Source organism: Eumetopias jubatus, unplaced genomic scaffold (genome assembly GCF_037043125.1).
Source record: "Eumetopias jubatus isolate StellerSeaLion01/CBP00866 unplaced genomic scaffold, mEumJub1_p1.0 scaffold_4, whole genome shotgun sequence".
Taxonomy (NCBI): Eukaryota; Metazoa; Chordata; class Mammalia; order Carnivora; family Otariidae; genus Eumetopias; species Eumetopias jubatus.
The window spans coordinates 177,534,561-177,559,654 of record NW_028274810.1 but is presented as its reverse complement, the minus strand read 5'-3'; the positions used below and the strand labels follow the sequence as shown (position 1 = coordinate 177,559,654).

At 44.9% G+C, this 25,094-nt stretch overlaps 1 protein-coding gene across 2 annotated transcripts in view; it reads left to right on the top strand.

The window, feature by feature from the left end:
- CHD7 (chromodomain helicase DNA binding protein 7) overlaps window positions 1-24,882 on the top strand; it is a 184,621-nt gene extending 159,739 nt beyond the window's left edge. The window contains exons 22-38 of one of the 2 annotated variants that reach the window (XM_028108815.2): window positions 2,544-2,743; window positions 2,916-3,075; window positions 7,150-7,239; window positions 7,684-7,787; window positions 9,115-9,244; window positions 9,648-9,720; window positions 9,878-9,935; window positions 10,627-10,855; window positions 11,105-11,313; window positions 11,437-12,108; window positions 13,225-13,382; window positions 15,518-15,745; window positions 15,968-16,411; window positions 19,554-19,775; window positions 21,224-21,364; window positions 21,567-21,671; window positions 22,902-24,882. In XM_028108815.2, coding sequence (XP_027964616.2) covers window positions 2,544-2,743; window positions 2,916-3,075; window positions 7,150-7,239; window positions 7,684-7,787; window positions 9,115-9,244; window positions 9,648-9,720; window positions 9,878-9,935; window positions 10,627-10,855; window positions 11,105-11,313; window positions 11,437-12,108; window positions 13,225-13,382; window positions 15,518-15,745; window positions 15,968-16,411; window positions 19,554-19,775; window positions 21,224-21,364; window positions 21,567-21,671; window positions 22,902-23,825 — 4,147 coding nt within the window. In that variant the 3' untranslated portion in view covers window positions 23,826-24,882. Of the gene's footprint in view, window positions 1-2,543; window positions 2,744-2,915; window positions 3,076-7,149; window positions 7,240-7,683; window positions 7,788-9,114; window positions 9,245-9,647; window positions 9,721-9,877; window positions 9,936-10,626; window positions 10,856-11,104; window positions 11,314-11,436; window positions 12,109-13,221; window positions 13,383-15,517; window positions 15,746-15,967; window positions 16,412-19,553; window positions 19,776-21,223; window positions 21,365-21,566; window positions 21,672-22,901 lie in introns of both variants that reach the window. The other variant, XM_028108792.2, reaches the window with a different exon arrangement.
- Window positions 24,883-25,094: the final 212 nt, after the last annotated feature.

The window sequence follows — 25,094 nt, the reverse complement described above, 5'->3', positions numbered from 1 at the left end:
TGTTGGTGACTAATAACTCAGAACAAAGTCTCAAAATGACAAAATCTTTTCCTACTTTAGCTTCGCATAAAGTTTTCGACTGTGGTAGTCTTTTAGTATTTTTCTGCTATAAAACCTTGTTAAAGGCAGTCGTCTCAGTTATAAAGCTCTTCCAACTCCTGGAACATAAATGGATGGTTATTTCAACTCTGAATGTGTCGTACTTTTCCTGCTGGACAACATGTCTCAGAAAGGCAGGACCCACATCTAATTCATCTCTGACGAGCACTCATCATGCAGTGCTCTGAGTGATGGCAGGGTGCTCACTAAATATCTAAGTCTGCAAATAAGAATTCTCTGGCATTTTATGGGACTGCAGGCAAGTTCCATTCAAATAAAAAAACCACCACCAAAACGATATTTCTGTGGATCTGATGATATCCTGCTTTTGATGATTTCTTCCAGTGGATTATCATGAGTTTCAGAATAAATACACACCTTCTGTTAACATGGCATACAGGGCTCTGATCTGGCTCTTGTCTGTCTTGTCAGTCCTTTCTCTGGGTAGCCTGGGCTTCTGTTGGGACAAACCGCTCCATTTCCTTCAGTGTGCCATGCTCTGTCTCGTCTCTGTCTTTCTACAAGTTCTTCGCCTGCCTAGAGCACCAGCCCCCGCACACCCAGCCCACAGACTTGATCTGTCCAACAGCTCTGGTCGTTGACATCCAGCACAGGCTTCCCCTCGGCACTCTGCACCAGAGTGTCTGGCTTGCACGTTCTGTCACACTCATCACGTTGGTTTATGACTTCAGGTAGCAGGCCTCTCCTGCCGAAGCCCCACTTAGAGCTCCATGAAGCCCAGGACTCTTTTCTCTGTGTCCACAGGGAAGAGTGCAGTGCCAGCAGACGCACAGTGAGTGCCAAATCAGTGATTTCTTACGGAATAAATGAAGTTCAGCGGAAGCCCATGCTATATCTCAGCTAATTATCTGCAAGCTAGACAGTCTTTCCTGTCTGCTCTTATGTGGTAGACAGACACCTGAGCCCTTCGCTACTGGCACCTGCTCGGATGTTTCAACCTAATGATCAAAGTTGAGAATTTTGCTGGTAACTTTAGAAATGGCATATCTTAATAAGTCCTAAAGCTAAGAAGTATGTGTAGAGTGCCATGTCTCTGAGGAAGGGCCTTCTCTCCTCCCCTAGGCCTCGCTATGTAGGAAACACCTGTAGGAGGCTGGGCACTGTGCTAGGTTACTCAGACACAGGGGACGCACCTGTGAGCAGGACAGTCTCGGCTCTTGTTTCAAGGCAGGTGGACAAGCGGAAATGGCAGGAAACCATGATGGTGTTGTGGCCGGGAAGACTGTGCAGATGGAGGGTAGAAGCATGTCTCTCCTGTAAGACAGCTCCGGTATCATCTCCCCACTTCTGAACCTGGGGGAATACAAGAAGGGATTCCACAGACGATGATATGACTTGATGGGTGGATATCATGGCTCAGCCCGGGTAGGAGAGAGAGTTGGGTGCTGGGCAGGGAGGAGAGAGTTCCAGGCAGAGAGAGCAGTGTGTCCAAAGGCCTGGAGGTGAGGACTGGCCCTGCAGTTTGAGGAACTGAGAGTTCACAGAAGCCAGAGATGACCAGGCCAGGGCATACGTCCGGGCCTGCTGTGGTGGGCCCGGCCCTGTGCCTCTCACAGCCAAGGCTTCCCTGCCGCGCACAGCCCTCAGTCCCTGAAGAAGGCAGAGGAGGGGCTGGCTTCTCTCCTGAGCTGCGGCCTGGGGGGAGACACGGTGCAGACAGCATCTGCCCATCTGTTGTTACGCTCTCACGCCACAACACCCAGATCAAAGAGCACAGCACTGTGTCTAACTGGGATTGTAACCCCGAATAGACTCTTCAGTGTCAGCAGTGTGCTATCTGTTCCGTTCTGTGTGCAATCCTTCTCCTCCCCCGCCCCTGCCCTCGCCCCGGTTTACACAAGGGCCTGCAAGTTCTCAAAACATGTTGCCTGTGAATGCTCTTGTACTTGGGAGTTAGCGCTCCCTGTTTCAAAAGGAAACTCAAGCCTGTTCACAGTCTTTCAGTTGTTATCATGGCATCCCTTTGAGGTAGACTGAAATATGACCATTCCTCCTTAGCATCGTGTCCTCGATTTGGGAGCAGCCACACCCACCTCAGGTCACCATGCATCTCAGATAGCTGGTCAGCATTGAAACATGCTAACCATGACAGAGCGAGGCAGAGGGTAAAGTGTCCAGGTCCCGGCATGCTTTCCTGTCCCCAGAGGTGCGGCCACTGCAGGGATCTGACTGAGAAAGCCTGTGTCAGACCCGTGGGCATTACTTCAGTGACGGTTCAACTCCAGCACCGAAGAGCCGCGGGCTCACGCCCGGCTCTGTAACATGTGTTTTTGACTCTTGTGCCCTGAAGTGCTTTCCTATCCCCCAATGTAAAATATTGCTAGTTCTGATCCAGGATTTCCTAACACTGCTACTTGACTGAAAGGAAAGCCCCACATCTAAACTGAAAGGCACCATCTACATGCTGACGATTTGCTTTGCAGCTGGGGACGGTGGACAGATATCCTTTCCCACGGACGCTACAAGCGTCAGCTCACCGAGCAAGACGTAGAAACCATCTGCAGAACCATCCTCGTGTACTGTCTCAATCATTACAAGGGGGATGAGAATATCAAAAGCTTCATCTGGGATTTGATCACGCCCACGGCGGACGGCCAGACGCGAGCCTTGGTCAATCACTCTGGTAGGTCTGCTTCATGCTGTCTGTACTGCGGGCTCGCAGAGAGCCACCCGGGACCCTTGTGACGCCATCTAGACCCCGGGTCTCTCTGCCACGAAGTCGACGTGTCTGAGTCCAACGTTGTAACTGGGGTTATAAAAAGCTGCTGTTACTATTATTATTCCTCCGATTCCAGGTTTATCTGCCCCAGTGCCACGGGGAAGGAAAGGAAAGAAGGTGAAAGCCCAGAGCACACATCCGGTGGTGCAGGATGCCGACTGGCTGGCGGGTTGCAACCCGGACGCCCTGTTCCAGGAGGACAGCTACAAGAAGCACCTGAAGCACCACTGTAACAAGTACGTTTGAAAGGGTCTGTATGACCGCCCAGGAGACTGTGCTCCCTGCTTTTGTACAGCTTTGCTGTTTTCCTTGAAATGTGGTCCTGGGTCACACGACGGTATACCTTCAGAGGACGGATTGTCTTTTTCTTTTTCTTTAGTGTGGTAGATACATAACACGGTCTTCCCATTTTAACTGTTTGTTAAGTACACAACTCCTTGGTATTAATTACATTCAGAATGCTGTGTACCCATCAGCACTGTCTATACCCCAAACCTCTTCATTGACCCCGGTGTAAACTCTGCACCTACGAGACAGTCACTTGCCCTCCTCCCTCCCTGCCCCAAGTCCCTGGCAGATACCCTTCTACTTTCTGTCTCTACGGATTTGCCTATTCTAGGTAACTCCTAAGTGGAATCATAGAATATTTGTCTGTGATGTCTGGCATAATGTTTTCAAGGTTCATCCACTTTGTATCCTGTGCCAGAATTTCATTCCTTTTCGTGGCCGAATAATACTGCATTGTACGTGTGTATACCACATTTTGTTTATCCATTCATCTGTTGACGGGCACTTGGGTTGATGGGCACCTTTTTTGGCTGTTGTGAGTAATGCTGCTATAAATGTTGCAGATAACTAAGTTGTAACCAAGATGTGTTAGAGAATGACTGTTTGCCTTGTATGACCCCACCTTCAGCTGACTACTTCCACGGGAGGGACTGAGGAGTTTATGTGGAATTTTTTGCTTAATCATACCTCAGTGGCTGGGTCCTTTTTTCTTACCTGTGAGCTTAGAATCCTGTTCCTTATCTTTATTTCCAGAACCTGATTATATGTAATTGAAGAATATTAAATCTGTACTTATTTCATTGCTGGGAGCTCTGGTAACTATCCTCATATTAAACTGACATCTGCTTGTGGCGAAGCTTCTTCTCTTGCCGTGACCGTGCGTTTCTGAGAATCATAGCCTAGCCAGCACTGAACAGGTCCACCACTTGTAGCTTTGTGGGGCCCTGGGCAAGTTCCTCAGCCTCTTTAAGACTCACTTGCCTTGTCAGCCACCTAGAGCTCTGCAGCAAGACCTCAACTGGATGAAGCAGGATCTAAATCAATGTGTATCTCTGCTAAAAAGTAGCAGCAAAAGTCTGAGCACATAGTAACTGGCGGTGTGGCAAGCACTTCGCATGCATTATCTGTGTGCCCTGCCTAAGATGAGTAGTGCTCTCTTATCCCCGTTTACCTGACGAGGAAATGGAGACTCCGGCACTTATGGTCTCAGCTAGTTAGGGAGCAGAGCCAGGTTGGAAGTCGAGAACGGCTGAGGGCAGTGCCCTTGCTCTCAGTGACCCCCACCCACCTGGGAAGCCTGCCTGCCCCACGGGGTCATCCCAGGCCTCACGCAAAGTAACTCCTGGCTGGCAGTGATGAATGGTTCTTACCCCTTTTTAAATATGGAAGTGCTTTCGGGGCCTGCCTTTGATCACTATCACTAGATTTTGACTGACAAATTTTTTCCTTTTTGAGTCTTTAAACCATTACCTCAAACCATTTTGGTGCCTCGGAAATTGTTTGTTGTTACTACTGTGGCACAATAGTTCTCCCTAAAATCCTGCCCCACTTACAGCTGTTAGAAAACTTCTGTTTCCTGTGGTTTATGTGAACTTTGGGTCAATAGCCTTCTGGGTTCTGGATTCAGACAAACCGGAAGTGAAGTGGTTTGGTGTGGGAACAATGGCTCCTGCGCCTGGATCCCAGAGTGATGGGGGCGGGAGTTTTTAATTTCCCATTCTACTATCAGTAGCAGACTTTTTATAGAGTACCCTCCCTAATTAGTATGTGAGATGGAGCTAGTATGCTCCTCCCTGTGGTCTCAGGAGAAGACTGGCAAGGCTTGCCATCTCCTCTCTGGGACGTCCATTTCTTCTTCCTATTGGATCATGCCCTGAGACCTCTCAGGATCTAAAGTGGGGAACTGGTTTGTGACTGGTAAGAGAAAATGAAACCCAAATCAAGGGACCTCCTAGAAAATAGCTAGCCAGTTCTCTTCAAAAGTTTCAAGACACAAAGAGGAGCTGTCTTAGGTTAAAGGAGATGAAGGGGCGGGACAGATCAGTGCTATGTGTGGTCCTGAACTGGATGCAGGTCCAGAAGGTGGTCACTAGTGGGGATAGCCAATTAAATGTGAATGAGGTCTGGGGACTCGTTAGTAGTCTGGTCTGTCAGACTTACTGAGTGCAAACTCAGGGTCAGAGCCCACCTCCTCTCTGCTTTGTTATCCTGCTGGTACCACTGAGCTTGCCAGTTGCACTGGTTTGAATTTTTTTCCTCTAGAAGAAAGGTGACATTCATAGTTAGCTCATAAAAGTCTATGCATAACTAAAATTCCTCCCAAAGAAGAAAATTGTATCTTTTGTTAAAAAAGGGAGAGAAACCATTCAGATCATTGCCACTGTGCAGAGTTTTGGTTAAAAAAAGAGAATCTAGTCAAAGACGGAGGGTATTTCCTTTGGAATTACCCTTTCTGAGCATCCTCTAGAAGGAGATCCTGGCTGGTAAATTCTTCCCTAAACAGAGAAGAAACAAGGTGCCAGCCATGGAGGCCCATACTGTTATTCTTTTGCCAGTTCAGTGTGGCACAGCCAATTTTTAATCTTACCAAAAGAAAAATCTTAAAAAATTAAAATGAAATACCCAGAATGACTGTTTACACTGGAGTTTACTCAGATATTTACAGCCTCACACTTTGTCCATCTAGAGCCCATGTTGCTCAAAAGCAGACACCGGGTGGGGAGGCAGGCGTATCACGGGTTACCTTTTCATGTATGCGGGAGTAGTCTGTTTTGGGGAAGCTGCCCCTGGTTGTCGTTTTGACATTTTCAAGGACCCTTGCCATGTGCCGAGAGACGTTGTGAGGCGGTGGAGTCAGAAGGCCTAATCCCAAGTGGTCCATGCTCAAGGTGACTCTGTGACCTTGGATATGTCACTGGTCTTCTGTTACCCTCAGTTTTCACGTTTGTGAAGTGGGAATTATAACATGCCCCACTTCATCATAGGATTATTGTGACGGTGATCCGTCAGCTGTAAAACACCCTCTAAATGTGTGATGGGATGACCCAGCTAGGGAAGGGGCATTTACTATTATCGTGTACTCACGGCCAAGGAGGTGAGTCTTCAAATACTCAGTCCTGAGTGCACAGCAGGGGCTGTCCAGCAGGAGATGCTAGAACTCAGAGTCGACCTGGGCCTTTGGGATTTACCAGGTGAGCTTTACTGAAATACTAATTTTAAGCCATTGAGGAGATCCAAGTGATACTGAAAATCTGGTTCCTCGAATTCCATGAGTTTTTAGAAACTGATTCCTTGAGAATGACGAAGAACGTCAGTGGATTGGACACATTTTAACCTCCTTTGTGTCATTTTCTTATTTCTTAAGCTACAACCTAGGCTTCCAGGTAATATGGACTAGAAGGAATATAAATAATGTTTAATACTCCTTAAGCGAGACGAGTGAGGACCCACCCTCTACCCCACCCCCATCACCATCTTCCTTGCTCGGAAGCAGAGTTGTATAATCTGAAAAACCTGACATTCCATATTGAGGGTTTATTGTAAGGTAGTAAAACCAGATTTTATATCTCGTTTATTCCTACAACTTCTGATGTGCTTCCAAAAATGGTATTAAGGCAGCAGCTGAGGAAATTTTATGAGATAATGAAGCAGAACAGTTAGTGAAAGCCATCTGCTCAGTTGTTTACAAACTTGCTTCAATACTTCAGAGGCAGTGGTAGGGTACGTGTCTAAACTTCACAAGCTGCACTAGGTAGAAGTAAATGAAGTGCGCCTGAGCCGGGCTGAGCTCGGTCCCTCTCCGTGCAGCGTGAGCGGTTGCCAGGCAGGCCTGTTGGAAGCCAGCAGAAAGCACCACACAGAGGTGATTATGTGCCACCATCTGTCACGCTTCAAGCCCGCCGTACAGCATGGCTAATCAGCCTTGGCAGGATGATGGATGAGCAGCGGCAGCTGCCAAAAGCCACTGTTGGCAAACAGTCCTGAAGTGAAGAACTTTGTCCCCCCTCTGTCTTCCTCTCCAGGGTCCTGCTGCGTGTCCGCATGCTGTACTACCTGAGACAAGAAGTTATAGGAGACCAGGCAGATAAGATTTTAGAGGGTGCTGACTCAAGGTTAGTGCACGTGCCCGCCACTCTGTACCTCCCTGTAATAACCCGGGCAGTCGGAAGACACCTTCGTCAGCCATTAGTGGCGCACGTCCCTGTTCGCGCCCAGAGTGCGATTTTTACCCTGTGAGCGAGCGTGGGGACGTGGAGGGGACCAGGGAGAGCGTGTTTGCATGTACGCGGTCCGTAGAAAAAGGTGGGAACCATGTTACTGGTGCCCTGAGGTGACCTTTAAAATGGGACACTGTGTGCAGGAGTCCATTTCTAGCCAGGGTAGAAAGTGACAGGCTCACACCCTTTTTCTCAGCCTTTGCTCACTGCTTCCCACGATGCTCGGATGCGTGTTGCGGGAAGGGGGCACACGAGCCTGTGTATCGTGTTTGTGGCTACTGCAGATTCTTCTTTACCATTATGTGTGTTATAAATGCCGTGTGAACGGTGTGTTTACAGTGAAGCTGATGTGTGGATCCCTGAACCCTTCCATGCTGAAGTCCCCACAGACTGGTGGGACAAGGAGGCGGATAAGTCCCTCCTAATTGGAGTGTTCAAACACGGTAAGTGATGTTCCCGTTTGACCACATCTTGACTGTGTGGCTTTGTCGCTAGCACTCTTTGCATACCCTTTTCCAAAGTCATAATATTAATGAGGATAGTTCCAAAGGACTCTTGGCTTCCACCATTTTCCTGTACTAAAAATCTAATATGAACTGTAAATATCAGATGCTGTTTTTGAATGTTTGTTGAGGATTTGAGAAGAAAACATTTCTTTCTTGGCTGTAAATAAAACCCAAACCATATTTGTTTTAATAATAGCCAAGTTGTCCTATAGCTCCCTAAACTTTGCTTCTAGCACGGCTCCCCTTGCTGGCTCTGCCAACCCGTGTCAAAGTGGACGGTGGGCTTAACCTCTGCTATTAATCTGTACAAGTGCCTCCTGGGCTTTGTTCCAAGCAATATTTCACAAATGTCAGTGCTGAGAACTCACGGCTCCCCTGAGCGGGATGCAGCCTTGTTAACTTTGAAAGGCTGGGGATGCAGAACTGGCATGATATATACAGTGAGCGATTCCTGATTATAATCCCAATTCTCTGGAGGTCGCGGAGGTATTCTCAGCAGCCCGGCCTGACTAAAGGGGAGAATGATGGCTTATAAAACCTTTCATGATTACAGTTTGGCTTGCGGCTCTACAGCAGTTAGGAGCGGTGTGTTGTAGTACACGTCCTAATTGAATTGTGCCGTTCTGCCTCCGTACTGCAGCCGCGTTTTGTGAGCTCAGCCTAAAAATCATTTTCCCGCAGTGCACTGTTGGGATCTGCCATTTTCCATCTAGTCAACTTGGGCAGTCAAAAAGCAAATTGCAGTTTGAAAACCATAGAGGGAACAGTGTCATCTTACTGACATGCATCATCCTAAACCTAATAAGACAGGTTCGCTGGCCTTACGTAGACAGGGATTTTCAGCCAGCGGTGCGCATTCCTGCAGGACTGGGAGCCGTTCGCAGGAGGACAGGGTGGACGCAGAGTACCCTGCAGAGATCGTAAAGCAGCATTATGAAGCCTTTTAAATGTCAAGCAAAATTAGATCTTGGAGAAAATAGGGTCAAAAATCTTCCCAGGCATCTTGCTTGCAGTTAGTTTGAACCTGTTTCTCTTTTCGTGTCTGTGGTCATTCGGATACCATCCCTGAACTGTAACTTGACCCCCCAAAATCTGCCCCGTAGTGAGCATTCTGTGGAATGCTTCACTAAAAACAAGGTTCCTAAGCGATCGTCTCAGTTGAGAGCTGAACTTGGTGTATTATGGCAGTGCTGTGATTTTTGTGAGTGACGGCCCTTTTGCTGTTTCTGTGCGTGTCCTCTGTGGGCTGGTGGGGACGGCGCAGGCTACGAGAAGTACAATTCCATGCGAGCTGACCCCGCACTATGCTTCCTGGAACGAGTTGGTATGCCCGATGCCAAGGCCATCGCTGCCGAGCAGAGAGGAACAGACATGCTAGCAGATGGCGGTGACGGGTAAGAAGGACATTTAAAAATTTTAATAAACTTTATGTCAGTGTCACATCTATTGGCAGGGTTCAGTCCTTACGCTGCACTGTGCACTATGCTGCATCTGATTTGAACTTCAGTGATGTTTCCCAGTATAGTCTGTTATGTATCATAATGATTATTTAAATGCAATATATTACCTAGATCATCTGAAACTTGTTTGTTTTTTTCCAAATGACACTTCCCCCGCCTGCCTCTTCCCCCATGGCTGCACGATTTAAATACTGATCAGGTTGCCTTTGATGTCAAACCCAGAATTAAAAGTAGCATCAGGCAGAGGATTAGTCATCCCCAAGCACCCCCACCCCCTCCAGTCTCTTGCTTATCTGTACAATTTAAACTTTTTTTTTTTTTTACAACTTCAATATAGGGGAGAATTTGATAGAGAAGACGAAGACCCAGAATATAAACCAACCAGGACGCCATTCAAGGATGAGATAGATGTAAGAACTTGAGTATATTGACTTTTACAGCACTGTTAAAATATCATATGCCCATATAAGACTTGTTAAACTTTATAGATACTGGCCCTTTCTTTAAAAGATAAAGCAAAATGAAACCCCAAATTAAAATAATTCTGTTTCTTGCTTTGCTTTCAAGGAATTTGCAAATTCTCCTCCAGAAGATAAAGAGGAATCCATGGAAATACATACCACAGGTAAAGCTCCATCAGAGCCCACGGACCAGAGCAAATGTGTGCTGTGCAGACATTATTCATGTACCGGCACTTTTGCTTCTTTATGACGATGGTATCTTCAAATGTTATTTCTTCTATACTGACTCATTCCTTTTGTGAATAATTTTAATTGTTTATTATGGGTTTTTCATTACATTGAATTTCTTTGATGAAATAACTACTTTTTGGATTATGATAATTTGTATATATATATATATATTTTTAAAGCATCTTTAGAAATTTATCTCAGAGTAGGGCATTTGCTAGGAATCTGAAATATTGCAAGTTTATAGAATGCTGACCTTTTCCCTAATGTCAGATAATTAGCTACCAATTACGTGATTATGTTTTGCGCTCAAGATTATTATTCTAAGTACATTACAGGAGAGCACCCTTATATTGTAGTTCATGGCATAAAGTAGGTTTCTAGGTTTCTTTACATAAAACTGATAAGTAAACTTGTTTCTCCCTGCTAAGGAGTTAAAAAAAGAAAACTGTTTATAAATTTCATACTAATATTATCCTTTATTTATATTTTAAAAATGAGAGCACTGAGATGCCCTTTCCCACACTGTCACTTGAATGTTAATGAGTCATCTTGTTTTGATGGAAAATCCTGTGTATTGCAAGATTACAGCTACACATTTCAGAAATCTTTTTTCCGCTTCCCCAGGCAAGCCCAGTGAGAGTGCTACTGAGTTAGGCCAACTCTACTGGCCCAACACCTCAACCCTGACTACCCGTCTGCGCCGGCTCATTACTGCCTATCAGCGCAGCTATAAAAGGCAACAAATGAGGCAAGAGGCTCTCATGAAGACTGACCGGCGGAGGCGACGGCCCCGGGAGGAAGTGAGAGCACTAGAAGCAGAAAGGGAAGCTATAATATCCGAGAAACGGCAAAAGTGAGTTTCTTCAGGGTTTTCCTCAGCTCCTGGGATGGGCCTCTCTCCTCTGCCCCTCTCGGCCGGCAAGAGGCTAGGCATCATGTCCCAGACGGTGATCAAAGAAAGCCTCAGGACATCAAAGCCCCCTGTCTCTCGCCCCCAGAATAAGTACCGTGTGTTAAGTTTAGGGAAAGAGAGGAAAAAAATGAATAAGCTCTATGCCTGTTTACTCAAGTACAGTTCAAGCTAATGTCTTCTTGCTCATAGGTGGACAAGAAGAGAAGAGGCTGATTTTTACCGTGTGGTATCTACTTTTGGAGTTATTTTTGACCCCATGAAACAGCAGTTTGACTGGAACCAGTTTCGAGCCTTTGCCAGACTTGACAAAAAGTCTGATGAGAGTTTGGAGAAATACTTCAGTTGTTTTGTGGCCATGTGTAGGCGAGTGTGTCGAATGCCCGCTAAGCCAGATGATGGTAGGTTCTCTTCATAACAAAAGTTCTATAGTAAAAGGCCCAGTACAGTGAAAAATAGAGCGTGAGCAATTGAGAGCATACTTAGGGTTTTCCCAAGTGAATACAATTGTTTTCATGTTACAGAACCACCTGACCTCTCCTCCATGATCGAGCCAATCACAGAAGAGCGTGCCTCTAGAACTCTCTACCGCATCGAGCTGCTGCGGAAAATACGCGAGCAGGTTCTTCATCACCCTCAGCTGGGAGAGAGGCTGAAGCTCTGCCAGCCGAGTTTGGATCTGCCGGAGTGGTGGGAATGTGGGAGGCATGACCGGGACTTGCTGGTTGGTGCTGCTAAACACGGGGTCAGTCGGACGGATTATCACATCCTCAACGACCCCGAGTTATCTTTCTTGGATGCACACAAAAACTTTGCTCAGAACAGAGGGGCAGGGAACATGCCCTCCCTGACCCCACTGGCCATTGGATTTGGCCAGACTCCTGCCGTCCTCCCGTCTGCTCACGTTCAGGAAGACAAGGCGACAGGACAAAGTGAAGGCAGGGCGGAAGAGTCTGGAAGTGCGGCTGCCCAAGAGAAAGCTGAGGGGAAGGAAGAGGAGGAAGAGACCGATGGCGGGGAGAAGGACAGTAAGCAGGGATGTGAGGCCGAGTCCAGCTCTGTAAAAAGTGAACTGAAAGGGATGGAGGTCAGTGCAGATACAGGGCCCAAGTCTATTTCAGAAAAAGGTTCTGAAGAGGACGAGGAAGAAAAGCTGGAGGATGATGATAAGTCAGAGGAATCTTCCCAGCCTGAAGGTAATGCCGCGCCATCTGGGCCTCTCTCGTCATTCCACCACGGCGGCTGTGACAGGCCATGTTTTCCTGTCACGTGACAGGGGCTTTTTTTTTTTTATTTTTTAAGGGTAATTAGTGTACATTTTCTTCTGCGAATGGGTAATTTCAGGTTATGCTCAGGTGTACGTTTTGCTCCCATGCCCCATGTAAACACGGAATTTTGAACAACTTAAGCTCTCAGAAGAGGGTTATGGGCACGTTAATGATTTCCGGATTAAGAATAGGGGTTACCTTCAGGTACCTGGGTGTCTCCGTGGGTTAAGCGTCTGCCTTCGACTCAGGTCATGATCCCAGGGTCCTGGGGTCGAGCCTTGCATCGGGCTCCCTGCTCAGTGGGGAGCCTGCTTCTCTGCTGCTCCCCCTGCTTGTGCTCCCGCTCTCCCTCTCTCTCTCTCTGACAAATAAAATCTTTAAAAAAGAAAAAAAAAGAATAGGGTTAACTTTATAGTAGCAGTGTATTAAGAATTCTAAATGATTTTAATTTGGACAATTAAATGTGAAGGAGAAGAGTCATTCACTGAATCAATACTGGTAATTATTTTAAAACAAATGATGCTTAATTTTCGTTTTAAGTCCAAAGTAAAGGTAGAAGCAGAATCTGAAAATAACCAGTTGTCTTTGTATGTCGCAGTTAGGTTGCTGTTCCCGACACAGAGGAAAAATAAAGCCTCCTCTTGTACTGTTCCGCTGGAGCTGGGGCTTGGTACTCCGGCAGGTCGTTAGCCCTCTCTCCTGTGTGGAGGGACATTGTGTGGCGAGGCTCTTGAGTCAGAGACTTGGTTGTCATTCCGCCTCCTCTGAGACGTACGTGCTCAACGTCAGATAGCTAGTGATGTCACCTACCTAAGCCCATCTGCTGCTTCATCCATAAAATGAGAATAACACCATCTGTATGAAGGGGCCATCACCAGCTTTAAACAACAAGATTGTAAGATGCCGAATGCCATACTGGCCATGTAGTAGGTTCTCAGTAAAATGGAGCTGGTTGATATTCAAATTTTTACCATGTCCTCTCTAAACTTCTTTTCCAGTGATACTCTGGTGGTGAGTAATGCACTTTAACTCATTTCTCAGTAGGAACTGTCTCTAGAGGGAAGAATTTTGATGAGGAAAGCAATGCTTCCATGAGCACCGCTAGGGATGAAACCCGAGATGGGTTCTACATGGAGGATGGAGACCCTTCAGTAGCTCAGCTCCTTCATGAAAGAACATTTGCCTTCTCATTTTGGCCTAAGGTTGGTGGGGTTTTTTTGTTGTTTTGTTTTGTGGACCAAAAAAGAGTGGGGTACAGGAAATCATTCTAGTTTGATTTTTTTCCGGCTAATTTTAAGGTAAACTTTGACAGTGTACGAAGACTAGATTTTTCTCATGTTTTAAAATCTGTGCAGTACTTTCGTAATAGGATAGGAAAGGTAACATGAAGGAAAGATAGGAAGTAGAATGCTTTGTATGGCTCTTTGGCTCCTTGAAGTTTTTTAGGTTGGTAATTAATCACATTGTCCGTTATAGTATATGGAATGTTGTTTCCATAGACTCACCTTTTAGCAGAATGAAATGTATGGAGCTCTTTCTTTTTCTCTTTTTCTTTCTTTCTTAATTTTTTTCTATTGTAAAAACCACATAACATGAAATTTATGATCTTAACCAATTTTAAGTGTATAGTTCAGTAGTTTTAAATACATTCATATTATTATAAAACAGATCTCCAGGACTTTTTTGTCTAGCATGACTGAAACTTTATACCTATTGAACAACCCCCTCTCCTCTCCCCTCAGCCTCTGACCACCACTAACTACTCTGCTTTCTGTTTCTGTGAATTTGATTACTGTAGATACCTCATCATATACGTGGGATCTTGCAATATTTGCCCCTTTGGGACTCATTTATTTCACTTATTTTCAGCTTATCTTCAAGGTTTTATCCATATGGTAGCATGTGACAGGCTTTCCTTCCTTTTTAAAGCTGAAAGCCTTTTTAAGGCTTTCCTTCCTTTTTAAGGCTGAATAATGTTCCATTGTATATATATATCACATTTGCCTTATCCATTCATCTGTCCTTGGGACATTTGGGTTCCTTCCCTGCGTTGGCTTGTTACAGTGCTACTGCGGACATGAGTCTACTAACATCTCTGAGATCCTGCTTTCAATTCTTTTGGTTATATATCACATGGTGATTCTATTTTTAATTTTTTGAGGAGCCTCCATAGTGTTTTCTGTAGCAATTACACCACTTGAGAAAGAGGTGCACAAGAGAAAATGCGTGGACTTTTTTAAATGTGTGTTTTAATTTTTTTTAAATTTAAAACAGAACTTCCAGATTTAAGACATCTTCCCAGGTTCGGAAACCTATCGTCTTCTCAAGTCGGGAGAGGTTGGGCTATGGACCCACCCATTTGTTCCAATACATTATGAAATAATTCTGAATGTAGTTATCTGTACCCAGAAGCCAAATAGAAAGTACTTTTTTGGCTAACTAGTGTAATTTTATAATAAATCCGTGTGTAATTGGGGTCTGTTTTTCAGGGTGGGGACATAATCATCCCATTCACCATAACAGGGCTGTCTGGTTTAAAACAAACGACACAAAAACAAGCTTCAGTTGACTCATCTCCAGGCTGCTCTTCCACAGTATTAGTTGTGTAAGAAACAATGTGAAATTTTTAGCTGCAGAGTGTATTCTTAAAGACCTTTTTTTCTCTTTATACCCTGTTATGCTGATCTCCCTTATTGAGTATAGAAAGGAGTTTCCCAGGTCAGTCAAAAGGTCTATCGTAGCAGACACTTTTAATCTATGGAAACTGGGCCTAAGAGCTGTAATTAGAAATTTTTAATGTACACGCTTCAGTGAAATTTGAAGTGATAATAGGTGGGGAATGCAAATTGACATTCATTAGGTGTTCCTAGGGTAGTGCCCATTTCGTAATGCTGAACTTTATTAATAGTGACGCTAATGATGTCCCACTTCCTGGGACAGACTGTGATCCAGCCAGTGGGTCTGAAGCACCAGAGCGTCCAGAAGCTAAACGCAGGGTTCCATTGTTGTCTGCCGGTGTTCACCGACAGTTCTTTAACTTTTGAAGTATTTCAGAGGTGGCTATGTAATGTTTCCTGGTTTATGTGATCCACTGTTTAAATTGGAAAAAGATTAGGCTTTCTGTGTTGGGGCCACCTTTAGGACCTTCCACCAGAGCAGAGCAGTTTTTGCAGATTTTGTTTATTTACTCGCTTTTTGTTTTGTTTTCTTTTCACTTTTTGCCCACGGATTGACTTTTAAACCTCTTCTGCTCTTTAGCATCTTGATGGAAATATTTATCTGGTAATTTTCACCATGTCTTTATTACAGTTTCGTGTGACTTTTCTTCTCCCTCCAGGACCGAGTAATGATAAACCGATTAGACAACATCTGTGAAGCAGTGCTGAAGGGCAAATGGCCGGTAAACAGGCGCCAGATGTTTGATTTCCAGGGCCTCATCCCTGGTTACACGCCACCCACCATGGATAGCCCCCTGCAGAAGAGGAGCTTTGCCGAGCTCTCCATGGTCGGCCAAGCTAGCATCAGTGGGAGCGAGGACCTCACGACCTCTCCTCAGTTGTCAAAGGTAAGTTCGCTTTGCTGTTTAAAGGCCAGCGCGCTAAATCGTCCCTCAGTCTGGGAGCTCGCGGCTCACTGGTCCTTCTTGGAATTAAGATGGCTGCCGTTTCCTCAGCTCTCTTTCAGCCATTATGAATGTTTAATACCTGAAGCTTCTTGTTCTTTGTGAAATCCAGCCCATATGGCAGATACAATTTGGGCTCATTATTTTATTGGGATTTTTCAATAGGAAGACGCCCTCAACCTCTCTGTCCCTCGCCAGCGGAGGAGGAGGAGGAGAAAAATTGAAATCGAGGCCGAAAGAGCTGCCAAGCGGCGGAACCTCATGGAAATGGTTGCCCAGCTGCGGGAGTCTCAGGTGGTCTCAGAAAATGGACAAGAAAAAGTTGTAGACTTATCAAAGGCCTCGAGAGAGGCAGCAAGCTCTACCTCAAATTTTTCATCTCTTACTTCAAAGTTTATCTTGCCTAATGTCTCGACACCAGTGTCCGATGCCTTTAAGACTCAAATGGAGCTGCTCCAGGCAGGCCTGTCACGCACACCCACGAGGCATCTGCTTAATGGCTCCCTGGTGGATGGAGAGCCTCCCATGAAGAGGAGGCGGGGAAGGAGGAAAAACGTGGAGGGTCTCGATCTGCTTTTCATGAGCCACAAACGGACGTCATTGAGTGCAGTAAGTTCAGGAGCTCACTTGCATTGTGTGTGCCCACAGTGGCAGCCAGTGCCCTGCCATTCTGACGACACTGGCCTGTGACCCTCAGTGACAGGGCGTTAAAGCCGGCCTCTTCCACTACAGAGATAGGACCACAATGAACAGTCATGGTTCGGAGCTGAAAAATTGTGTTGAGCACTGATACCGATCACTCGGCCTGAACCAAATGTAGCTTGAGGATTTATTCCTCCCAAGATGCTGATATATTGATTACTCTCGGAAGACTAGCCCAAAACAAAAACATGTTCTTCTGAGCCTGTAATTGTCATCTCTGAGCTCCTGAGGCAGAAAAAGCTTCTGCTCTTAAAAATAATGTTGTTTGGAGCCTGGCATTTATTAGATTAGTATAAATGTTTAGTTTCAGACTTAAGATTTGTGTTCATATACAAAGCTAGTGATTGCTAACTACCTCCGTAACTGTAGCTGTTTTTAAAATCTCAACTGAGTAAAGATCTGGGCTAGTTTAGGTTTGTATGAAATGTATGTGCCAATGGATTTTGACATTTTGTTTTTCAATTCAAAGGACATGAGTGCAGTGTAATCAGAATAACTATCTTCCCTAATCTTCTTCAACCATGCCACCTAAAAATGCACTGCCTACATAATGACGAGGGTTTTACCCCCAAAGAACCTGATTACATGTGGTCCCTTTTTAAGGGACACATGAGTACTGGGTATCTTCAGCCTTATCGATTTGGAACCCAAGTCAGCATAATGGTGCTGGAGCTTGTTTGTGCACGAGCAGCTGGCACTCCGGGAATGATGGGCCCTTTCCCTGCGGATCCACAGTTTGGGAAACGGTGAAATTTGAAACTGAGAGGAGGGAGATGTTTGTTTTGATATTTTTTACTTTTTCCACCCCAGTCTTATTGCTTATTTTCTATTTCTTGAAACCTCCAGAAAGTTTAATAACAAATAAGGGTAGTAAAGGGGTGGTTGAGTTAAAGTTTAGAAATGACAAAATGGCATTCACTGGAATTTGCCCTCTGGTGGGATCTGATTGAAGCAGAAGCATCTGGGTGATTAAAAGTTAATTTTCAAAATTCGTTACCATGCACCAAGCATAATAACGGTCATTTTTGTTGAGCATATGATTCCTTTTAGAATCTTATAAAAATATACCTTGTGATGGATCAGCTGTAACTGCTTATTCCGTAAGTTAAAAATGCCATTTCTAGGTGTGTGGTCCCCAATGTTGATTGGGGATTGTGATTAGCCTCCACATTTGAAACCACCAAAACACATCAGACCACTTTGATAGATTTTGTTCCCTGAAATTCCTTCCTCCATAAGCATCAACAAGTTAGTGAGTTTCTGCATCTCATGCCTTTGTTTACTTTTGGCTTTCATATTTGAATCACAGCACATACTTGTCTGTGGTCCTGGCCATCAGGAATTAACAGTGTGAGCCAGGTGCTATTTTCCTATTGTAATTATATATCTTGTATTAAACTTCAGGCTGACTTTATTCGTTTCACACATTTTAAGTCATCCTGAAGAACTTACTAATGTTTCTCTTTTTCTAAAGTCACATAAGCAACCCAGCCCAAAACATCCTAATAGATGTTAGAGGTGTATTTTTAAGTTTTTGTTTGTTTTACTGTCAGGTGTTAGAATTTCAGGATTACTCAGTTGGTATTGTGGATGGTTAAGTGCCTATACATACAATACAAGGAAAATGCTGATTAATCTATAGATAAACGAAATAGTGAAGCGGTATAAAGGTCAGCAATGTTACTCGTATGGGACAAGACAAATCCTAAAATCTTGTATTATGTCAGTACTCAGACTGGAGACCGTTTTGTGTTGCCATGAAAAATAAGGACGCAGTCATCACACATTCGGCAACATGGTAGAAGTCGTCCCTTTGTGTGCTGGCCCCACCCCCAAGTACAGGGTTGTGAAGAATAAGGGCCTAACAAGTGCTTGCACTGGAGAACTCAGTGTTGAAGATGAGTGACAGATAAATAGTAATGTATCATAGCCGTGAGGCACGCCTGGAATACTTTGTGTGCCCAAAGGAAGAATGGGAATGGAGGGAAGAAGATACGGGGGGACAAAGATGAGGAAATTTCCTTCGACGTGGCCATACTTCGGTTGTTTTGAAGGTTGTGTAGGAGTTGGTCATTTGAAGAGGTTGCAGGGAGAACGTGCAAAGGGACTGAGGCCAGAGAGAGCCTTCCATGTCTGATGAACTGAAGGTCATTGGCATGGCAGCAGGGGAATCTGATGAGGAGGTGAGGTTCAGCAGAAGTGGGCTCGGATACAAGGTAGGATATAAATCGGGGAGGGCCTCGATTGCCATCTTAAAGAACTTGGATTTTATCCCGAAGGTGAGGGGGATTCAGTTATCCAAACAGTTTATTTTGTTTTGACCTAGGAAAAATGCATTTTTAGAAACCTGACTCTGACATAGCAGTGGGGAAGTCAGAGTCAAGAAGGGTGGAACTAGAATCAGGGAGACCATTTAGAACACCACAGGGATGTGGGGTGGGGGCGGTGATAAAGGCCTGAACCAAAGTTGGAGCCATAGGAATGGACAGATGGGCTGCCATAAAAGATGTCTGGAGGTTGGAGTAACAATGTGAGGGCTACCAGCTGGACCATGGTAGAGGCTGGACTTCAGACAGACGTGGTATTTTCAGGGTTGCCACACGGACCTGCCGCAAAATGTTGTACTCCCGATAAAATTGTATGGTTCAGAGAGTGCTGTGTACAAGTTGGCTGTGGGAACATTCCTTTAATTATAATTTCTTTAATGATATTTTCCCAAGAGCCCCAAGAGAGATTGAGAGGCTACCTTTCATGCATGCGAAGCTCAGACTGCACTGCCCATGCCCTAGTGACTGGCTTAAGATCTCAAACATGGAGCGTTGATGGACTGTGAATTTCCTACCTAATTACTAATTCTACAGTGTGGAGAAGGATATTAAAGTTTCATCTTCTAATTTAATAGCTGTTCCAAAACTGACATTGTTTCAAGTAACTTTTTCCCTTTTTGGTCAAAGATCTGTTATGCTAGGATAGGGTTTTCTTGAGATAAGACATTTTTGGAATCTCTCTTCATAAGAGAAGAATTGAGACCCCTGTCAACTTTCTGCAGGAGGATGCTGAGGTGACCAAAGCTTTTGAAGAAGATATAGAGACCCCACCCACAAGAAACATTCCTTCTCCTGGACAGCTGGACCCAGACACGCGGATCCCTGTGATAAATCTTGAAGACGGGACTAGGCTGGTGGGGGAGGACGCTCCTAAAAATAAGGATTTAGTTGAATGGCTGAAGCTGCATCCTACTTACACTGTTGATATGCCAAGTTATGTACCAGTAAGTACTACAGAGTTCAGTCGGGACGAGTCCTGCGAGGACAGCCCTCGCAATTCTCCTGTACAACATAGAAATCCCTGGTCCCTCCGCGTTTGCTTGAATGTCTCCTCATCACGAACGTTTTCCAGTTTCTGTCGCTGTATATTTTACGTTAGAGAAACCAGCTTCAGGGCTGACGGGCAACCTCGTAGTTATTTGAAGACTCCTGTTATGCACTTTCTTACTTTCTCCTTCCACCACATAGATACGATTTCTTCAGTTATTCTTTACATGGCCTGGTTTCAGGTGGTCTCATTATGGGGATGACACTCATGAATGCACTTTAATTGGCCTCCAGACCAGGTCTGACCAGCACAGAATACTATGAAGCTGTTACTTGCAGAAATTTGACTAGCTAATACAGCCCAGGACTTCATTAGCCTCTTTTTTTTTTTTAAACAACTAATACTTATGCCTTACATTAAATGGTATCTCCAGATGATTTGTCACATAAACTGCTTGCTAGCTGGCCATGCAGATCTTTTATTCCCTATATGCTTAGTGACTGTTTTTTTTTAAAAAAACTTAAGGGTAGGGGGCACCTGGGTGGCTCAGTAGGTGATGCGTCTGCCTTCGGCTCAGGTCGTGATCCCAGGGTCCTGGGGTCAAGTCCCGAGTAGGGCTCCCTGCTCAATGGAGAGTCTGCATCTCCCTCCCTCCCTCTCTCTCCCTCTCCCCCTGCTTGCGTGCGTGCTCTCTCTCTCTCTCTCTCTCTTTCTGTCAAATAAATAAATAAATAAATATCTTAAAAAAAAAACAAAACAAAAAACCTTAGGTGTAGGATTTCACATTTTATTTTGTTGAGTTCAGCTTGAGTTGAGTCCTTGCCGCTCAGAACGCCCCCTCCTGCACAGGTCTTTTTACCCCTTGGGTTGCCTCTCAGGTACAGTCTGTCATAGACGTGACGTCATCTCTGTATTTGTCCAAGTCACTGAGTAGAAATTAGCAAAGGTCCTTGAGAAAGTTTCCTTTAAAAATACCATGACTTGGTTAAAAAAGATAAAAAAATAAAAATACCATGACTTTGTTAAACATTGGAATAAAAGACTTTAAGTGGGGTTATTGGTAGACAAAAGGAAAAGCGAATTCTCAGCTTACGTGATCATTTAGTTCCTTAATGTACAAAGAGAAAAACAGCTTTTCCTTTTAAAGAAAAGTATGGTTTCTAATAACTGAAATGATTGCTGAAACTTCTATAGTAGTTAAAAATGGCTTGACTGAGGGTGCCTGGCTGGCTCAGTCAGTGGAGTGTGTGACTCTGGATCTCTGGGTCGTGAGTTCGAGCCCCACGTTGGGTGTAGAGATTACTTGGAGGGTGGGGAACGACTATGTTTTCTTTGTCAATTATGCAGGGAAGAATAATTACTAAATACCATTTTACTAAATATGTATCTTGGGTTTTTTTGCAGAAGAATGCGGATGTGCTGTTTTCCTCATTTCAGAAACCGAAACAGAAACGACATAGATGTCGAAACCCTAATAAATTGGATATAAACACTTTGACGGGAGAAGAAAGGGTGCCTGTTGTCAATAAACGAAATGGAAAGAAGGTGAATGTTTGGGAAAGGGAATTGATCTCCATGTGATTTCTTACCCCAGAAAGAAGCGTTTTATCCTGTCATCTTTTTAAGGAAAAACAATCATGTTTTTCCAGGATATCTGTATATGATACGTGTGTGTATGTATAGGTGGGGCGGGGGGCAGGGGGGAATGTATGTGCTTTTAGATCATTTTCTAAATGCCTCTCCCCAGATGGGTGGAGCTATGGCGCCTCCAATGAAGGACCTGCCCAGGTGGCTGGAAGAGAACCCTGAATTTGCAGTTGCTCCGGACTGGACTGAGATAGTGAAGCAGTCTGTAAGTACATGCTGCACTTCTGTCAGGACAGGTGTTTATACAAAACCGTTGTCCTGAGCCTGCCTTTCTTTTCTGTTGACCATGGATTATTCAATTATAACTTATCTTTAGCTTAAAAGAATTGATGTAATACATCCTCATTTCTTATATCAGTACATCATTAATCCAAAGTGGATTCATTGGACGGCTCTGATTTTAAAGGATTGTATAGACATATACGTTCATAGTCTTGTTCAGAGCCCACCTGTGGGATGGAATTCATGGCGGTTGAGATCTTAAGATTAAGATTATTTTTTTTTTAATAAAGCATACAGCAGTTTTGCCTGAAATGTTTTTCCGCTTTAACGTCTTTTTAAGATTAATTTGTCAGTGTCTTGATTTCTTCTTGTTTATTTTTTTTAAAGTATACAGTAAGATTTCTTATTTTTCTCTTGTGTACAGTTCTGTCAGTCCTAACGTGTAATTTCTTGAACCACCACCACAACCAAAATACAGACTGGTCCATCACCTTCCCCCACTCCGAGTTCCCTTGTATTACTCTCCCCCACCACCACCCCCACCCCTAGTCCCTGGCAGCTGCTGATCTGGTCTCCATCCCAAGTTTTGTCTTTTTGAGGATGTCCTATAAGCAGAAGCATAAATTCTATAACCTTTTTAAGATGACTTCATATTGAGATTTATCTAAGTGGGTTGCACGTGTCAGCAGTTTGTTCCTTCTTACTGCTGAGCGTCCCTCCAGTGCGTGTGCGTGCCCCTGTGTGTGGTTATCCATCACCCAGAGAAGGACAGCTGGGTGGTGTCCAGACTTGGGCAAATAGGAGTACAGCTGCTAAAAACATTTGTTTTGGGGTGATCATAGTTTTTATCTCTCCAGGGTAGATATTAAGATGTAATTTTAGTTAATGTTCCACATACTTTTCAACTTGCTCGTGATGTATTATTTCTCGAGTTAGTTACGGATGCTGGTAACTTGACATTTCTTCCTCACCGGTAGAGTAGCCTTTAACAATTTTTCTGCAATTCTGCATAATACAGTGAATTCACGTGGTGCTAAAAGATAGAAGTTTTGCTTTCCTAAGTCTGGCCAGCACGCTTAATTTAGAAGGGAAAAAGTTGCTGATGTACTTGCGTCCAGAATGTCTGTTTTCCATGCGTCAGGAGGGCCCGCCTGGAAATTAAGTTTTGGCCAGCCGCGTTTATAGCCACTGTTTGCCTGTCCGTTTGCTGCAGGGTTTTGTTCCTGAGTCCATGTTTGACCGCCTTCTCACCGGCCCTGTGGTGCGGGGAGAAGGAGCGAGCAGGCGAGGACGAAGGCCCAAGAGTGAGATCGCCCGGGCAGCGGCGGCGGCGGCCGCGGCGGCGGCCTCCACGTCAGGCATCAACCCTCTGTTGGTGAACAGCCTGTTTGCTGGAATGGACCTCACGAGCCTTCAGAACCTCCAGAACCTGCAGTCTCTGCAGCTGGCGGGGCTCATGGGCTTCCCTCCGGGACTGGCCACGGCGGCCGCCGCCGGAAGCGACGCTAAGAACCCCGCGGCCGTGCTGCCGCTGATGCTGCCGGGCATGGCGGGCCTGCCCAACGTGTTCGGCCTGGGCGGGCTGCTCAACAGCCCCCTCTCGGCCGCCGCTGCTGGCAACGCCTCGACGGCTTCGGGCCCAGGAGAGCCGGAAGACGGCGCTTCCAAAGCCGAGGACAAAGGCAACGAGAACGAGGACGAGAACAAAGACTCTGAGAAAAGCACAGATGCTGTTTCGGCTGCTGACTCTGCGAATGGATCTGTTGGTGCTGCTACTGCCCCGGCCGGATTGCCCTCCAACCCGCTCGCCTTCAACCCCTTCCTCCTGTCCACCATGGCGCCAGGCCTCTTCTACCCATCCATGTTTCTACCTCCGGGACTGGGGGGATTGACACTGCCTGGGTTCCCCGCGTTAGCAGGACTCCAGAACGCCGTGGGCGCCGGCGAAGAAAAGGCCCCCGACAAGGCCGAGGGGGCCGCCTTCCAGGAAGAGGAGCACCTGGAAGGCAGTGACGCCGAGGAGAACCTGGACAAGACTGCGGAGTCCTCCATCTTCGAAGACGAAATAGCACAGGGTGAAGAGCTGGACTCACTTGACGGGGGGGACGAACTAGAAAACAATGAAAATGATGAATAACCAGTACCAGTTCCAGTTCAAGTGTTTAAAACTTTTGACAAGTGGTAGTCCTACTGTTTACACTCACAGTTAATGTTCATACCTAGTTTTATAAGCTGTTCTGTAACATAGTGTAGCAAAAAAAGAAAAAAAAAGTCCAAGTCATGTTATACAGGTGTGTCAAAAGGTATCTTGGTCATTAAGTATTGTGCAGTGCATTATTTATTATCCCTAGGAGAGGTGAAATTTGAGAGGTGATCATGTCTTTTTAAGGAAACTTACATAATGCTCTGCTTTTTTTTTTTTTTCCTTTTGGTACCATTGGTATTATAATAAAGAGCAATTTGTAACTGAGTGGCACTAATGGAAGGAAGTGCTGCTCAAAGGAAGTATGAAGTTATATATTTAATTTTTTAATTTTAATTTTTTTGCTGTGAAGGTCAAGATGAAATTTACCGTACATATCATACTTGCTCATTGGTTTCCCTTTTGACCGTATGGGGGTTCCCACACTTGCGCATCCACACACATCCATACACTCTGACAATCTCCACGTTAGTGTGAACGTCTCTGTCCTGAGGCGCAGCAATAATAAGGCAGCTGTTGAATGTGAAGGGTCCCTTTGGAAATTAACCTACTGGGAGGGTTCTTGCCAGACAGAACTACAGTTCCATTGTCTCGTGGTCTTGTAATGCACTGGTATAAACAAAATAAATAGGTGAATAAATAGTGAGAGAAGAGAGAATCAGGTACCTTTTTTAAATTAAAGGACTTTGTTACTTTAGCCACAAAGCTAAAACAGCATTACCTCAGCTCTAAACTAGCCTTGAAGTTTACAGACATGACTTTGTAAATGTATTGTTTTTCTTTGTTGTGATGTCCTTTTATTTTTTTCTTTGAAAACTGCTATCATGTAAGATAAAATGTAAATTGCTGCCAACTGTAGTAATGATGCTTTTAATAAAAGTGACCCATGATATGCAGAGATGTAATTATAGAATGTAGTATGTAGGGAACTGGTGTTCACTCTATTTTTTGTATTCGCAATAGATGCAAATACAGCATTCTGGCCTTTGTACAGTTTCTTGATATATCCTCTTATGCTAGATTAGCTGTTAGTAATACGCTAAACTGATTGTCTTCAGACTGGACAGGAAGAAAAACCTTAAATTACCTTCACATAATTCCACTCCAGATATCTCCACAGAACCACACACAAAAACCTCCTATTACTCCCTCAAAAGGGCATCTGAGACTGAGAATACTTTAAAATGTGTGCAGCGTCTGATA